We start from the raw sequence: 18572 nt of genomic DNA, 5'->3' as shown, positions 1-18572 counted from the left end.
GATAGGATGACATCAACAGGATGATAGGATGACATACTATTAGAGACTCTGATGATAGGATGACATCAACAGGTTACTATAGAGACTCTGATGATAGGATGACATCAACAGGTTACTATAGAGACTCTGATGATAGGATGACATCAACAGGTTACTATAGAGACTCTGATGATAGGATGACATCAACAGGTTACTATAGAGACTCTGATGATAGGATGACATCAACAGGTGATGACATCAACAGGTTACTATAGATGATATAGGATGACATCAACATGGTTACTATAGAGACTCTGATGATAGGATGACATCAACAGGTTACTATAGAGACTCTGATGATAGGATGACATCAACAGGTTGATGATAGGATGACATCAACAGGTTACTATAGAGACTCTGATGATAGGATGACATCAACAGGTTACTATAGAGACTCTGATGATAGGATGACATCAACAGGTTACTATAGAGACTCTGATGATAGGATGACATCAACAGGTTACTATAGAGACTCTGATGATAGGATGACATCAACAGGTTACTATAGAGACTCTGATGATAGGATGACATCAACAGGTTACTATAGAGACTTGATGATAGGATGACATCAACAGGTTACTATAGAGACTCATCAACAGGTTACTGATAGGATGACATCAACAGGTTACTATAGAGACTCTGATGATAGGATGACATCAACAGGTTACTATAGAGACTCTGATGATAGGATGACATCAACAGGTTACTATAGAGACTCTGATGATAGGATGACATCAACAGGTTACTATAGAGACTCTGATGATAGGATGACTATGGTTACTATAGAGACTCTGATGATAGGATGACATCAACAGGTTACTATAGAGACTCTGATGATAGGATGACATCAACAGGTTACTATAGAGACTCTGATGATAGGATGACATCAACAGGTTACTATAGAGACTCTGATGATAGGATGACATCAACAGGTTACTATAGAGACTCTGATGATAGGATGACATCAACAGGTTACTATAGAGACTCTGATGATAGGATGACATCAACAGGTTACTATAGAGACTCTGATGATAGGATGACATCAACAGGTTACTATAGAGACTCTGATGATAGGATGACATCAACAGGAGACTTGACATCAACAGGTTACTATAGAGACTCTGATGATAGGATGACATCAACAGGTTACTATAGAGACTCTGATGATAGGATGACATCAACAGGTTACTATAGAGACTCTGATGATAGATGACATCAACAGGTTACTATAGAGACTCTGATCATCACAGGTTACTATAGAGACTCTGATGATAGGATGACATCAACAGGTTACTATAGAGACTCTGATGATAGGATGACATCAACAGGTTACTATAGAGACTCTGATGATAGGATGACATCAACAGGTTACTATAGAGACTCTGATGATAGGATGACATCAACAGGTTACTATAGAGACTCTGATGATAGGATGACATCAACAGGTTACTATAGAGACTCTGATGATAGGATGACATCAACAGGTTACTATAGAGACTCTGATGATAGGATGACATCAACAGGTTACTATAGAGACTCTGATGATAGGATGACATCAACAGGTTACTATAGAGACTCTGATGATAGGATGACATCAACAGGTTACTATAGAGACTCTGATGATAGGATGACATCAACAGGTTACTATAGAGACTCTGATGATAGGATGACATCAACAGGTTACTATAGAGACTCATGGTTACTGATAGGATGACATCAACAGGTTACTATAGAGACTCAACAGGTTACTATAGATGATAGGATGACATCAACAGGTTACTATAGAGACTCTGATGATAGGATGACATCAACAGGTTACTATAGAGACTCTGATGATAGGATGACATCAACAGGTTACTATAGAGACTCTGATGATAGGATGACATCAACAGGTTACTATAGAGACTCTGATGATAGGATGACATCAACAGGTTACTATAGAGACTCTGATGATAGGATGACATCAACAGGTTACTATAGAGACTCTGATGATAGGATGACATCAACAGGTTACTATAGAGACTCTGATGATAGGATGACATCAACAGGTTACTATAGAGACTCTGATGATAGGATGACATCAACAGGTTACTATAGAGACTCTGATGATAGGATGACATCAACAGGTATAGAGACTGATCTGATGATAGGATGACATCAACAGGTTACTATAGAGACTCTGATGATAGGATGACATCAACAGGTTACTATAGAGACTCTGATGATAGGATGACATCAACAGGTTACTATAGAGACTCTGATGATAGGATGACATCAACAGGTTACTATAGAGACTCTGATGATAGGATGACATCAACAGGTTACTATAGAGACTCTGATGATAGGATGACATCAACAGGTTACTATAGAGACTCTGATGATAGGATGACATCAACAGGTTACTATAGAGACTCTGATGATAGGATGACATCAACAGGTTACTATAGAGACTGATGATAGGATGACATCAACAGGTTACTATAGAGACTCTGATGATAGGATGACATCAACAGGTTACTATAGAGACTCTGATGATAGGATGACATCAACAGGTTACTACTATGATAGGATGACATCAACAGACTATAGAGACTGATGATAGGATGACATCAACAGGTTACTATAGAGACTCTGATGATAGGATGACATCAACAGGTTACTATAGAGACTCTGATGATAGGATGACATCAACAGGTTACTATAGAGACTCTGATGATAGGATGACATCAACAGGTTACTATAGAGACTCTGATGATAGGATGACATCAACAGGTTACTATAGAGACTCTGATGATAGGATGACATCAACAGGTTACTATAGAGACTCTGATGATAGGATGACATCAACAGGTTACTATAGAGACTCTGATGATAGGATGACATCAACAGGTTACTATAGAGACTCTGATGATAGGATGACATCAACAGGAGACTTATAGGATGACATCAACAGGTTACTATAGAGACTATGATAGGATGACATGACATCAACAGGTAGAGACTACATCAACAGGTTACTAGAGACTGATGATAGGATGACATCAACAGGTTACTATAGAGACTCTGATGATAGGATGACATCAACAGGTTACTATAGAGACTCTGATGATAGGATGACATCAACAGGTTACTATAGAGACTCTGATGATAGGATGACATCAACAGGTTACTATAGAGACTCTGATGATAGGATGACATCAACAGGTTACTATAGAGACTCTGATGATAGGATGACATCAACAGGTTACTATAGAGACTCTGATGATAGGATGACATCAACAGGTTACTATAGAGACTCTGATGATAGGATGACATCAACAGGTTACTATAGAGACTCTGATGATAGGATGACATCAACAGGTTACTATAGAGACTCTGATGATAGGATGACATCAACAGGTTACTATAGAGACTCTGATGATAGGATGACATCAACAGGTTACTATAGAGACTCTGATGATAGGATGACATCAACAGGTTACTATAGAGACTCTGATGATAGGATGACATCAACAGGTTACTATAGAGACTGGATTCAACAGGTTACTATAGAGACTCTGATGATAGGATGACATCAACAGGTTACTATAGAGACTCTGATGATAGGATGACATCAACAGGTTACTATAGAGACTCTGATGATAGGATGACATCAACAGGTTACTATAGAGACTCTGATGATAGGATGACATCAACAGGTTACTATAGAGACTCTGATGATAGGATGACATCAACAGGTTACTATAGAGACTCTGATGATAGGATGACATCAACAGGTTACTATAGAGACTCTGATGATAGGATGACATCAACAGGTTACTATAGAGACTCTGATGATAGGATGACATCAACAGGTTACTATAGAGACTCTGATGATAGGATGACATCAAGGTTACTATAGGTTACTCAACAGGTTACTATAGAGACTCTGATGATAGGATGACATCAGCAGGTTACTATAGAGACTCTGATGATAGGATGACATCAACAGGTTACTATAGAGACTCTGATGATAGGATGACATCAACAGGTTACTATAGAGACTCTGATGATAGGATGACATCAACAGGTTACTATAGAGACTCTGATGATAGGATGACATCAACAGGTTACTATAGAGACTCTGATGATAGGATGACATCAACAGGTTACTATAGAGACTCTGATGATAGGATGACATCAACAGGTTACTATAGAGACTCTGATGATAGGATGACATCAACGGGTTACTATAGAGACTCTGATGATAGGATGACATCAGCAGGTTACTATAGAGACTCTGATGATAGGATGACATCAACGGGTTACTATAGAGACTCTGATGATAGGATGACATCAGCAGGTTACTATAGAGACTCTGATGATAGGATGACATCAACGGGTTACTATAGAGACTCTGATGATAGGATGACATCAACAGGTTACTATAGAGACTCTGATGTTTAGGGAGTATGTCCTTATTAACAATGTGTGTTTAGGGAGTGTGTCCTTATTAACAATGTGTGTTTAGGGAGTGTCCTAAGAAACCATTTTTATGTTTTTTATTTAACCTTTATTTAACCTTTATTGAACTAGGCAAGTCAGTTAAGAACAAATTATTGTTTTCAATGACGGTCTAGGAACAGTGGGTCAACTGCCTTGTTCAGGGGCAGATCAACATATTTTTAACTTGTCAGCTCAGGGATTCGATCTTGCAACCTTTCGGTTACGAGTCCAACGCTCTAACCACTAGGCTACCTGCCGCCCAGATCACATTGTGCGCTTGGGGTCCACTGACGAGCTAGTGTGACACAGATTAAGACAAATAGCACAGAGACCCATTCCTTAAGGACTCTATTTCTGTTACAGCACAGAGAAATGGTGGCTGTAGGGGAGCAGAAAATGACCCCTGGGCTGTATGTTTGCCCCCCTAAGGGTCAGAAGAGAGGTAACGACCGACCAACGCTGTGTTTGGTGTTGTTTGGAGTGATGTTAGATCGATGATGCTGCCTGGGGAAGAGCTGGGAGCCTCAGGGCTTTGGGAGCTCGAGGCGATTCCGGATAGGAGGGTTACAACAGCACACCCCATACCGGTGTGCCTTATGGCAGAGATACCGCTGACAACCACAGGGCGGACGCAGCCTGGTCACACCTGAACAAACAACCAGCCTGTCCGTCACCTCTGGACACGGGGAAATGTGAGAGGGAGATTTGAAGAAAGAGTGAAGCAGGGTGAAGGAAAATAGGATTTATCAAGAGAGGAAATAACAAACGTCGACTGAGGTGGAATAGGATCAGGGCTAGTCTGCTGAGGTGGAATAGGATCAGGGCTAGTCTGCTGAGGTGGAATAGGATCAGGGCTAGTCTGCTGAGGTGGAATAGGATCAGGGCTAGTCTGCTGAGGTGGAATAGGATCAGGGCTAGTCTGCTGAGGTGGAATAGGATCAGGGCTAGTCTGCTGAGGTGGAATAGGATCAGGGCTAGTCTGCTGAGGTGGAATAGGATCAGGGCTAGTCTGCTGAGGTGGAATAGGATCAGGGCTAGTCTGCTGAGGTGGAATAGGATCAGGGCTAGTCTGCTGAGGTGGAATAGGATCAGGGCTAGTCTGCTGAGGTGGAATAGGATCAGGGCTAGTCTGCTGAGGTGGAATAGGATCAGGGCTAGTCAACTGAGGTGGAATAGGATCAGGGCTAGTCAACTGAGGTGGAATAGGATCAGGGCTAGTCAGCTGAGGTGGAATAGGATCAGGGCTAGTCTGCTGAGGTGGAATAGGATCAGGGCTAGTCTGCTGAGGTGGAATAGGATCAGGGCTAGTCTGCTGAGGTGGAATAGGATCAGGGCTAGTCTGCTGAGGTGGAATAGGATCAGGGCTAGTCTGCTGAGGTGGAATAGGATCAGGGCTAGTCTGCTGAGGTGGAATAGGATCAGGGCTAGTCTGCTGAGGTGGAATAGGATCAGGGCTAGTCTGCTGAGGTGGAATAGGATCAGGGCTAGTCTGCTGAGGTGGAATAGGATCAGGGCTAGTCTGCTGAGGTGGAATAGGATCAGGGCTAGTCTGCTGAGGTGGAATAGGATCAGGGCTAGTCTGCTGAGGTGGAATAGGATCAGGGTTAGTCAACTGAGGTGGAATAGGATCAGGGCTAGTCAACTGAGGTGGAATAGGATCAGGGCTAGTCAACTGAGGTGGAATAGGATCAGGGCTAGTCAACTGAGGTGGAATAGGATCAGGGCTAGTCGACTGAGGTGGAATAGGATCAGGCCTAGTAGACTGAGGTGGAATAGAATCAGGGCTCAAGGCCTCTGTTCGGAGAGAAATAGCATCCTCTAAACTAGAATCAAGGTGTTCAATCTTATCCACAAAAGGCTGTACGGAACGCTGTAAAAACAAATGCATCCTTCCTCCCTCCCTTTCTTGAAGTAATCATTAATCGCACCTGATTGGATAGGTGAAAGCCAATGTAAATAGTGGGAGATTTTGCATTCACCTATCCAATAGTGTTCAATCAGTTATTATTATGCCAGTAAACAAATGGTTGGAGGATGGAAGGAATGTGGTGAGGAAGAAAGAACTCCAACGCTGGTCAGGACAGTGTCTCACCTCTGGTTCCTCTGGCAGGGGCTGGGGGAGCAGGGGTCACTGCTGCGGCAGTGGCCAAACACAAACTGGTCGTCTTTGAAGTCCATGCAGCGGGCCACACAGGCACTAGGGTAGGTGCGGCCGTTACGGGCACACACCGGCACAAAACGGTCAGGGCAGCCACACGGGAGCCCTATAGAGAGAGATAGAGAGAGTAACAGGTCTGAGGCCAAACCACACGACTAACAACATTGGACAGTTTATGGAACACAAAGTCTTCACTATATCATCCTGGAATATCCAAGGCCTGAGGTCATCTGCCTTTGGCCTAAAGAGCAGGAACCTGGACTTCACCAAAGAAATCAGAAATACAGACATTGTTATCCTGCAAGAAACCTGGTATAGAGGAGACGGACCCACTGGTTGCCCTCTAGGTTACAGAGAGCTGGTAGTCCCATCCACCAAACTACCAGGTGGGTGGTATAGAGGAGATGGACCCACTGGTTGCCCTCTAGGTTACAGAGAGCTGGTAGTCCCATCCACCAAATTACCAGGTGGGTGGTATAGAGGAGACGGACCCACTGGTTGCCCTCTATGTTACAGAGAGCTGGTAGTCCCATCCACCAAACTACCAGGTGGGTGGTATAGAGGAGACGGACCCACTGGTAGCCCTCTATGTTACAGAGAGCTGGTAGTCCCATCCACCAAACTACCAGGTGGGTGGTATAGAGGAGACGGACCCACTGGTTGCCCTCTAGGTTACAGAGAGCTGGTAGTCCCATCCACCAAACTACCAGGTGGGTGGTATAGAGGAGACGGACCCACTGGTTGTCCTCTAGGTTACAGAGAGCTGGTAGTCCCATCCACCAAACTACCAGGTGGGTGGTATAGAGGAGACGGACCCACTGGTGCCCTCTATGTTACAGAGAGCTGGTAGTCCCATCCACCAAATTACCAGGTGGGTGGTATAGAGGAGACGGACCCACTGGTTGCCCTCTATGTTACAGAGAGCTGGTAGTCCCATCCACCAAACTACCAGGTGGGTGGTATAGAGGAGACGGACCCACTGGTTGCCCTCTAGGTTACAGAGAGCTGGTAGTCCCATCCACCAAACTACCAGGTGGGTGGTATAGAGGAGATGGACCCACTGGTTGCCCTCTAGGTTACAGAGAGCTGGTAGTCCCATCCACCAAATTACCAGGTGTGAAACAGGGAAGAGACTCAGGGCGTATGCTAATTTGGTATAGAGCAGACCTTAGTCACTCCATTAAATTAATCAAAACAGGAACATTTTACATTTGGCTTGAAATTTAAAAGGAAATTATCTCAACAGAGAAAAATGTCCTCCTGTGTGCTACATATATCCCCCCACTAGAATTCCCATACTTTAATGAAGACAGCTTCTCCATCCTGGAAGTGGAAATCGATCATTTCCAGGCCCAGGGACATGTACTAGTCTATGGCGATCTACATTCCAGAACTCGACAAGAGCCTGACACCCTCAGCACACAGGGGGACAAACACCTACCTGGAGGTGACAGCATTCACTCCCCCATATGCCCCCCTAGACACAACTACGACAAAATAACCAACAAAGTGGGTCACAACTCCTGCAGCTCTGTCGCACGCTAGGCATGTACATGTAGGTACACCTGTAGCTCATCTCTTCGCAGTCGTACTGTAGACTACTTCATCACTGACCTCAACCCAGAGTCTCTCAGAGTGTTCACAGTCAGTCCACTGACCTCAACCCAGAGTCTCTCAGAGCGTTCACAGTCAGTCCACTGACCTCAACCCAGAGTCTCTCAGAGCGTTCACAGTCAGTCCACTGACCTCAACCCAGAGTCTCTCAGAGCGTTCACAGTCAGTCCACTGACCTCAACCCAGAGTCTCTCAGAGTGTCACAGTCAGTCCACTGACCTCAACCCAGAGTCTCTCAGAGTGTTCACAGTCAGTCCACTGACCTCAACCCAGAGTCTCTCAGAGTGTTTCACAGTCAGTCCACTGACCTCAACCCAGAGTCTCTCAGAGTGTTCACAGTCAGTCCACTGACAACCCAGAGTCTCTCAGAGTGTTCACAGTCAGTCCACTGACCTCAACCCAGAGTCTCTCAGAGTGTCACAGTCAGTCCACTGACCTCAACCCAGAGTCTCTCAGAGTGTTCACAGTCAGTCCACTGACCTCAACCCAGAGTCTCTCAGAGTGTTCACAGTCAGTCCACTGACCTCAACCCAGAGTCTCTCAGAGCGTTCACAGTCAGCCCACTGACACCCCTATCAGTTCACAGTCAGCCCACTGACACCCCTATCAGTTCACAGTCAGCCCACTGACACCCCTATCAGTTCACAGTCAGCCCACTGACCCCTCTATCAGTTCACAGTCAGCCCACTGACCCCCCTATCAGTTCACAGTCAGCCCACTGACCCCTCTATCAGTTCACAGTCAGCCCACTGACCCCTCTATCAGTTCACAGTCAGCCCACTGACACCCCTATCAGTTCACAGTCAGCCCACTGACACCCCTATCAGTTCACAGTCAGCCCACTGACACCTCTATCAGTTCACAGTCAGCCCACTGACCCCTCTATCAGTTCACAGTCAGCCCACTGACCCCTCTATCAGTTCACAGTCAGCCCACTGACCCCTCTATCAGTTCACAGTCAGCCCACTGACACCCCTATCAGTTCACAGTCAGCCCACTGACCCCTCTATCAGTTCACAGTCAGCCCACTGACCCCTCTATCAGTTCACAGTCAGCCCACTGACCCCTCTATCAGTTCACAGTCAGCCCACTGACCCCTCTATCAGTTCACAGTCAGCCCACTGACCCCTCTATCAGTTCACAGTCAGCCCACTGACCCCTCTATCAGTTCACAGTCAGCCCACTGACCCCTCTATCAGTTCACAGTCAGCCCACTGACACCCCTATCAGTTCACAGTCAGCCCACTGACACCCCTATCAGTTCACAGTCAGCCCACTGACACCCCTATCAGTTCACAGTCAGCCCACTGACACCCCTATCAGTTCACAGTCAGCCCACTGACACCCCTATCAGTTCACAGTCAGTCCACTGACACCCCTATCAGTTCACAGTCAGTCCACTGACACCCCTATCAGTTCACAGTCAGCCCACTGACACCCCTATCAGTTCACAGTCAGCCCACTGACACCCCTATCAGTTCACAGTCAGTCTACTGACACCCCTATCAGTTCACAGTCAGTCCACTGACACCCCTATCAGTTCACAGTCAGTCCACTGACACCCCTATCAGTTCACAGTCAGTCCACTGACACCCTTATAAGTTCACAGTCATTCCACTGACACCCCTATCAGTTCACAGTCAGTCCACTGACACCCCTATCAGTTCACAGTCAGTCCACTGACACCCCTATCAGTTCACAGTCAGTCCACTGACCCCTCTATCAGTTCACAGTCAGCCCACTGACACCCCTATCAGTTCACAGTCAGTCCACTGACACCCCTATCAGTTCACAGTCAGTCCACTGACCCCTCTATCAGTTCACAGTCAGCCCACTGACACCCCTATCAGTTCACAGTCAGCCCACTGACACCCCTATCAGTTCACAGTCAGCCCACTGACCCCCTATCAGTTCACAGTCAGTCCACTGACACCCTCTATCAGTTCACAGTCAGTCCACTGACCCCTCTATCAGTTCACAGTCAGCCCACTGACACCCCTATCAGTTCACAGTCAGCCCACTGACACCCCTATCAGTTCACAGTCAGCCCACTGACCCCTCTATCAGTTCACAGTCAGCCCACTGACCCCCTATCAGTTCACAGTCAGCCCACTGACCCCTCTATCAGTTCACAGTCAGCCCACTGACCCCTCTATCAGTTCACAGTCAGCCCACTGACCCCTCTATCAGTTCACAGTCAGCCCACTGACCCCTCTATCAGTTCACAGTCAGTCCACTGACCCCTCTATCAGTTCACAGTCAGCCCACTGACCCCTCTATCAGTTCACAGTCAGTCCACTGACCCCTCTATCAGTTCACAGTCAGCCCACTGACCCCTCTATCAGTTCACAGTCAGCCCACTGACCCCTCTATCAGTTCACAGTCAGCCCACTGACCCCTCTATCAGTTCACAGTCAGCCCACTGACCCCTCTATCAGTTCACAGCAAAATCACAGTCTAGTTGAACAGAGCAATACTCAACCATGAGGCATCAAAGCAAAAGGAACTGCATAATGTTTGTGGTTTTAGGCTGGGTTTCTGTACAGCACTTTGAGATATCAGCTGATGTACGAAGGGCTATATAAATACATTAGATTTGATTTGAATAATATTAAGAAATGCTGTAGAGCGGAGGAAAGTAATTCGGCAACAACAAATTCAATCCCTTTTTGGACAACTTCCTGGACAAAATATGTCACTGTAATAGTGAAGGTGTAGAAATCAGCTTCCCTATCAAATCAAAACATTTAAAGCAGACAACCTAAGAAAATGAACAACAATGACAAATGGTTTGATGAAGAATGCAATAACTGAAGAAATAAATTGAGAAACCTATCCAACCAAATACATAGAGACCCAGAGAACAAACAGCAAAAACATAGACATGATCCAATACCAATCTTAGAATCAACTATTAACTTATTGGTGACAGGGGGCAGTATTTTCACGTCCCGATGAAATGCATGCCCAGATTCAACTGCCTGCTACTCATCCCCAGAAGATAAGATATGCATATTATTAGTAGATTAGAATAGATAGAACTAAAACTGTTTGAATCATGTCTGTGAGTATAACAGAACTCATTTAGCAGGCGAAACCCCGAGGACAAACCATTCAGATTATTTTTTGGAGGTCACTCTCTTTTCAATGAGTTTTCATTGGGAATCCAAATTTCTAAGGGCCCTTCCTGCAGTTCCTATCGCTTCCACTGGATGTCAACAGTCTTTAGAAATTGGTTGAGGTTTTTCCTTTGTGTAATGAAGAAGTACAGCCATCTTGAAAGAGGGTCACTTGAAGTGTACTGTTAGATAGAGGCGCATGACCAGAAAGCTAGCTACAGTTGTTTTCCTCCTGTATTGAACACAGATCATCCCGTCTTCAATTTCATCAATTATGTAAGTTAAAAAATACCTAAAGTTGTATTACAAAAGTAGTTTGAAATGTTTTGGCAAAGTACAGGTAACTTTTGAGATATTTTGTAGTCACGTTGCGCAAGTTGGAACCAGTGTTTTTCTGGATCAAACGCGCCAAATAAATTTACATTTTGGATATATATTGATGGAATTAATCGAACAAAAGGACCATTTGTGATGTTTATGGGACATATTGGAGTGCCAACAAAAGAAGCTAGTCAAAGGTAAGGCATGAATTATATTTTTTATTTCTGCGTTTTGTGTCGCGCCTGCGGGGTTGAAATATGCTATTCTGTCTTTGTTTACAGAGGTGCTATCCTCAGATAATAGCATCATTTGCTTTCGCTGAAAAGCCTTTTTGAAATCTGACATGTTGGCTGGATTCACAACGAGTGTAGCTTTAATTTGCTATCTTGCATGTGTGATTTAATGAGAGTTAGATTTTTATAGTAATTTATTTGAATTTGGCGCTCTGCATTTTCCCTGGCTTTTGGCCAGGTGGGACGCATCCCACATATCCCAGAGAGGTTAAAGACTACCAGAACCCTCTGGATTCTCCTAATTACATTGAATTAACTATAGGACAAAATACAAATCCTCCAACCCTAAAATTTAGCCCAATAAGTACCGTGGGATATTCGTCAACAGCAACCAGGGAAACTCCTCTGCATTATCATTAACAGCAGACTCGTACATTTCCTCAGTGAAAACAATGTGCTGAGCAAATGTCAAACTGGCTTTTTAACAAATTACCATACGACAGACCACGTATTCACTGCACACCCTAAAAATGAAAAACAAACAAACCAAAACAAAGGCAAGGTCTTCTCATGTTTTGTAGATTTAAAAAAAGCCTTTGAGGGTCTGCTATACAAATTGATGGAAAGTGGTGTTGGGAGAAAAACATATGACATTATCAAATCCATGTACACAAACAATAAGTGTGCGGTTAAAATTGACAAAAAACATGCACATTTCCTTCCACAGGGCCGTGAGGTGAGACAGGGATGCAGCTTAAGCCCCACACTCTTCAACCTATATATTAACGAATTGGCGAGGGCACTAGAACAGTCTGCAGCACCCTACTAGAATCTGACGTCAAATGTCTACTGTTTGCTGATTGGGCACACAAAAAACGATACATACCTCTGTGAACCATCTGGGAGACAAGGCAAGGGCCTTAAATGCCATCAAAAGGAACATACAATTTGACATACCAATTAGGATCTGGCTAAAGAATACTTACTGTATATAGTTATAGAACCCAATGCCCATTGCCCTTTATGGTTGTCAGGTCTGGGGTCCGCTCATCAACCAAGAATTCACAAAATGGGACAAACACCAAATTGAGACTCTGCATGCAGAATTCTACAAAAATATCCTCAGTCTACAATGTAACAATCTAATTATCAAAATCCAGAAAAGAGCCATTCAATTCTACAACCACCTAAAAGGAAGTGATTCCCAAACCTTCCATAACAAAGCCATCACCTACAGAGAAATTAACCTGGAGAAGAGTCCCTTAACTTCTTGGATATAGGGGGTGCTATTTAAATTTTTGGATGAAAAACGTTCCCTTTTTAAACAAGATATTTTGTCACAAAAATATGCTCGACTATGCATATAATTGACAGCTTTGGAAAGAAAACACTCTGACGTTTCCAAAACTGCAAAGATATTGTCTGTGAGTGCCACAGAACCTGATATTACAGAGAAAACCCAGATAAAAATCCAATCAGGAAGTGCTGCATTTTTTAACAATCGCCTCATGCCAATGACTCCTTATATGGCTGTGAAGGAGCTAGGAGTCAGCTTACGTTTTCCACGTTTTCCCCAAGGTGTCTGCAGCATTGTGACTTATTTGTAGGCATATCATTGGAAGATTGACCATAAGAGACTACATCTACCAGGTGGTCGCTTGGTGTCCTCCGTCGCAATTATTGCGTAATCTCCAGCTGCAGTATTTTTCCGTTTGCTTCTGATGAGAAGCCAACTGCCACCACTGATAGATTATCGAATAGATATGTAATAAACACCTTCAGGATTGATCCTAAACAACGTTTGCCATGTTTCTGTCGATATTATGGAGCTAATTTGGAAAAAAGTGTGGCGTTGTAAGTGACTGCATTTTCCGGTCTTTTTCTTAGCCAAACGTGATGAACAAAACGGAGCTATTTTGTCTACACAAATAATATTTTTGGAAAAAATGAACATTTGCTATCTAACTAAGAGTCTCGTAATTGAAAACATCCGAAGTTCTTCAAAGGTAAATTATTTTATTTGAATGCTTTTCTTGTTTTTGTGAAAATGTTGCCTGCTGAATGCTAGGCTTAATGCTATGCTAGGCTATCAATACTCTTACACAAATGCTTGTGTAGCTTTGGTTGAAAAGCACATTTTGAAAATCTGAGATGACAGTGTTGTTAACAAGGCTAAGCTTGTGTTTCAATATATTTATTTCATTTCATTTGCGATTTTCATGAATAGGAAACGTTGCGTTATGGTAATGAGCTTGAGGCTATGATTACGCTCCCGGATACGGGATTGCTCGACGCTAGGTTAAGCAAGCTGGTCCTGGGGACAGCAACACAATTAGACCCAACCAAATCATGAGAAAACAAAAAGATAATTCCCTGACACATTGGAAAGAACTGAGAAAACTAGAATGCTATTTGGTCCTAAACAGAGAGTACACAGAATATCTGACCACTGTGACTGACTCAAACTTAAGAAAAGCTTTGACAATGTACAGACTCAGTGGGCATAGCCTTGCTATTGAGAAAGGCCGCCATAGGCAGACATGGCTCTCAAGAGAAGACAGGCTATGTGCTCACTGCCCACAAAATGAGGTGGAAACTAAGCTGCACTTTCTAACCTCCTGCCAAATGTATGACCATATTAGAGACATATATTTCCCTCAGATTACACAGAAACACAAATAATAGATAAACTCCCATATCTACTGGGTGAAATACCACAGTGCGCCATCACAGAAGCAAGATTTGTGACCTGTTGCCACAACAAAAGGTCAACCAGTGAAGAACAAACACAAATACAACCCATATTGGGTAATACAACTCATATTTATGTTGATTAATTTTCCCTTTCGTACTTTTAACTATTTGCACGTAGTTACAACACTGTACATGTTTTATTGTTTATTTCACTTTTGTTTATTATATATTTCACTTGCTTTGGCAATGTTAACATACGTTTCCCATGCAAATACAGCCCTTAAATTGAGAGAGAGAGAGAGAGAGAGAGAGAGACAGGGGGAGAGATTAGGAAGGATGAGAAATGTTTCAGAATCAGGGAGGGGAAAAAATGAAGAAAAATAGTACTGTGCATCAATATTTCAACCCTCAAATACACACACGCATACACACACACACACACACACACACACACACACACACACACACACACACACACACACACACACACACACACACACACACACACACACACACACACACACACACACACACACACACACACAGGAGCAGACACACACACACACGCACGTACACACACAAGAGCGGACACGCGCACACACACACCTGTGAATAGGCGACGGTCCTCGTCTGAACTTTCAGCACTCAGGCACTGGCGGGTGGAGCAGATGGTTTCTCCAGCAAAGCAGGAGCAGGGGTGGCAGTCCACCCTGAATGACGACCCGTGGTCTGTGGGACAAGGACACATCATCCCCGTGTGAGACCCTGTCTGATTTAATTGGTTATATGGCTGTCAATGTAACTGTTATCTGACACTTTGAATCTTCCCGTCCACAGCCACTCCAGCAGCTGATAAGACTTGTAACTATGGGATCTGGGTCACGACACCAATGTAACTGATCAGGTATTGATCCTGAGATGTAACTGATCAGGTATTGATCCTGGGATGTAACTGATCAGGTATTGATCCTGGGCTGTAACAGGTCAGGTATTGATCCTGGGATGTAACTGATCAGGTATTGATCCTGGGATGTAACTGATCAGGTATTGATCCTGAGATGTAACTGATCAGGTATTGATCCTGGGATGTAACTGATCAGGTATTGATCCTGGGATGTAACTGATCAGGTATTGATCCTGAGATGTAACTGATCAGGTATTGATCCTGAGATGTAACTGATCAGGTATTGATCCTGGGATGTAACTGATCAGGTATTGATCCTGAGATGTAACTGCTCAGGTATTGATCCTGGGATGTAACTGATCAGGTATTGATCCTGAGATGTAACTGATCAGGTATTGATCCTGAGATGTAACTGATCAGGTATTGATCCTGGGATGTAACTGATCAGGTATTGATCCTGAGATGTAACTGATCAGGTATTGATCCTGGGATGTAACTGATCAGGTATTGATCCTGGGATGTAACTGATCAGGTATTGATCCTGGGATGTAACTGATCAGGTATTGATCCTGGGATGTAACTGATCAGGTATTGATCCTGGGATGTAACTGATCAGGTATTGATCCTGAGATGTAACAGGTCAGGTATTGATCCTGGGATGTAAATGATCAGGTATTGATCCTGGGATGTAACTGATCAGGTATTGATCCTGGGATGTAACTGATCAGGTATTGATCCTGAGATGTAACAGGTCAGGTATTGATCCTGGGATGTAACTGATCAGGTATTGATCCTGGGATGTAACTGATCAGGTATTGATCCTGGGATGTAACTGATCAGGTATTGATCCTGAGATGTAACTGATCAGGTATTGATCCTGAGATGTAACTGATCAGGTATTGATCCTGGGATGTAACTGGTCAGGTATTGATCCTGGGATGTAACTGATCAGGTATTGATCCTGGGATGTAACTGATCAGGTATTGATCCTGAGATGTAACAGGTCAGGTATTGATCCTGAGATGTAACTGATCAGGTATTGATCCTGGGATGTAACAGGTCAGGTATTGATCCTGAGATGTAACTGATCAGGTATTGATCCTGGGATGTAACTGATCAGGTATTGATCCTTGGATGTAACTGATCAGGTATTGATCCTGGGATGTAACTGATCAGGTATTGATCCTTGGATGTAACTGATCAGGTATTGATCCTGAGATGTAACTGATCAGGTATTGATCCTGAGATGTAACTGATCAGTTATTGATCCTGAGATGTACCTGATCATGTATTGATCCTGGAATGTAACAGGTCAGGTATTGATCCTGGGATGTAACAGGTCAGGTATTGATCCTGGGATGTAACTGATCAGGTATTGATCCTGAGATGTAACTGATCAGGTATTGATCCTGAGATGTAACTGATCAGGTATTGATCCTGGGATGTAACTGGTCAGGTATTGATCCTGGGATGTAACTGATCAGGTATTGATCCTGGGATGTAACTGATCAGGTATTGATCCTGAGATGTAACAGGTCAGGTATTGATCCTGAGATGTAACTGATCAGGTATTGATCCTGGGATGTAACAGGTCAGGTATTGATCCTGGGATGTAACTGATCAGGTATTGATCCTGGGATGTAACTGATCAGGTATTGATCCTTGGATGTAACTGATCAGGTATTGATCCTGAGATGTAACTGATCAGGTATTGATCCTGAGATGTAACTGATCAGTTATTGATCCTGAGATGTACCTGATCATGTATTGATCCTGGAATGTAACAGGTCAGGTATTGATCCTGGGATGTAACAGGTCAGGTATTGATCCTGGGATGTAACAGGTCAGGTATTGATCCTGAGATGTACCTGATCATGTATTGATCCTGGGATGTAACAGGTCAGGTATTGATCCTGGGATGTAACAGGTCAGGTATTGATCCTGAGATGTAACTGATCAGGTATTGATCCTGGGATGTAACTGATCAGGTATTGATCCTGAGATGTAACTGATCAGGTATTGCTCCTGAGATGTAACTGATCAGGTATTGATCCTGGGATGTAACTGATCAGGTATTGATCCTGAGATGTAACTGATCAGGTATTGATCCTGGGATGTAACTGATCAGTTATTGATCCTGGGATGTAACTGATCAGGTATTGATCCTGGGATGTAACTGATCAGGTATTGATCTAAAGCTGGACTCGTTATCTAAAAAGACACTCCGTTTCACCATGGGCTTTATGTTCTGAACAGCATCACCATCTCTCCCATCTAGTCACTTCTAACAAGACATCTCTATTGGATGACTTCCTGTCTTAATGCTCTGGCTATAAGCACTCCAAAGCCCCACTCTGCCTGTCAGGCAAACCATATCGGTGTCAAATAAGGCCTACATGTATTATCCCCCTTTGGACCGAAAACAACCATAAAAGCAAAAACAATTTTTATTTTTTACCTTTATTTAACCAGGCAAGTCAGAACAGTGGGTTAACTGCCTGTTCAGGGGCAGAACGACAGATTTGTACCTTGTCAGCTCGGGGGTTTGAACTCGCAACCTTCCGGTTACTAGTCCAACGCTCTAACCACTAGGCTACCCTGCCGCACCAATAAACTGATTTAGATTTAAACAAATAAAGTTTCAAATCTGTAACAAGAAACAATTAGCCAGGAGAAAAGTAGCAAAAATAAAACCTATATATGAAGAAAAAAAACGTGTTATTCTTCTATGTAGATGTGATGAACTGGGAGGCAACATCACAGAGAGACTAGGCTGTGTGGAGAGAAAGTGTGTGTGTTAACGTGTGTGTGTGCGAGAGAGAGAGAGAGAGAGAGAGTTCCTAACCTCTTGCCAAATGTATGACCGTATTAGAGACACATTGATTTGTGACCTGTTGCCACAAGAAAAGGGCAACTAGTGAAGAACAAACACCATTGTAAATACAACCCATATTTATGCTTATTTATTTTCCCTTTTGTACTTTAACCATTTGTACATTGTTACA

The 18572-nt window shown here is 43.6% G+C and overlaps 1 protein-coding gene and 1 long non-coding RNA gene across 2 annotated transcripts in view; one reads left to right on the top strand and one right to left on the bottom strand.

Moving 5' to 3' along the window:
• The window catches only part of LOC118371654 (reversion-inducing cysteine-rich protein with Kazal motifs-like), an 89435-nt gene that overhangs the window by 26156 nt on the left and 44707 nt on the right, over positions 1 to 18572 (bottom strand). Inside the window, exons 13-14 of the mRNA XM_052483947.1 lie at positions 15270 to 15392; positions 6617 to 6788 (exon numbers count right to left, since the gene is read on the bottom strand). Coding sequence (XP_052339907.1) covers positions 6617 to 6788; positions 15270 to 15392 — 295 coding nt within the window. The remainder of the gene's footprint in view (positions 1 to 6616; positions 6789 to 15269; positions 15393 to 18572) is intronic.
• LOC127912910 (uncharacterized) lies at positions 15881 to 17681 on the top strand. Its single transcript, XR_008083992.1, has 3 exons — positions 15881 to 16799; positions 16940 to 16995; positions 17612 to 17681. It is a non-coding gene; the product is annotated as an uncharacterized LOC127912910 (long non-coding RNA).

The sequence above is a fragment of the Oncorhynchus keta genome, chromosome 28 (genome assembly GCF_023373465.1).
Source record: "Oncorhynchus keta strain PuntledgeMale-10-30-2019 chromosome 28, Oket_V2, whole genome shotgun sequence".
NCBI classification, from domain to species: domain Eukaryota; kingdom Metazoa; phylum Chordata; class Actinopteri; order Salmoniformes; family Salmonidae; genus Oncorhynchus; species Oncorhynchus keta.
This window is presented reverse-complemented; position numbering and strand designations above follow the sequence as displayed.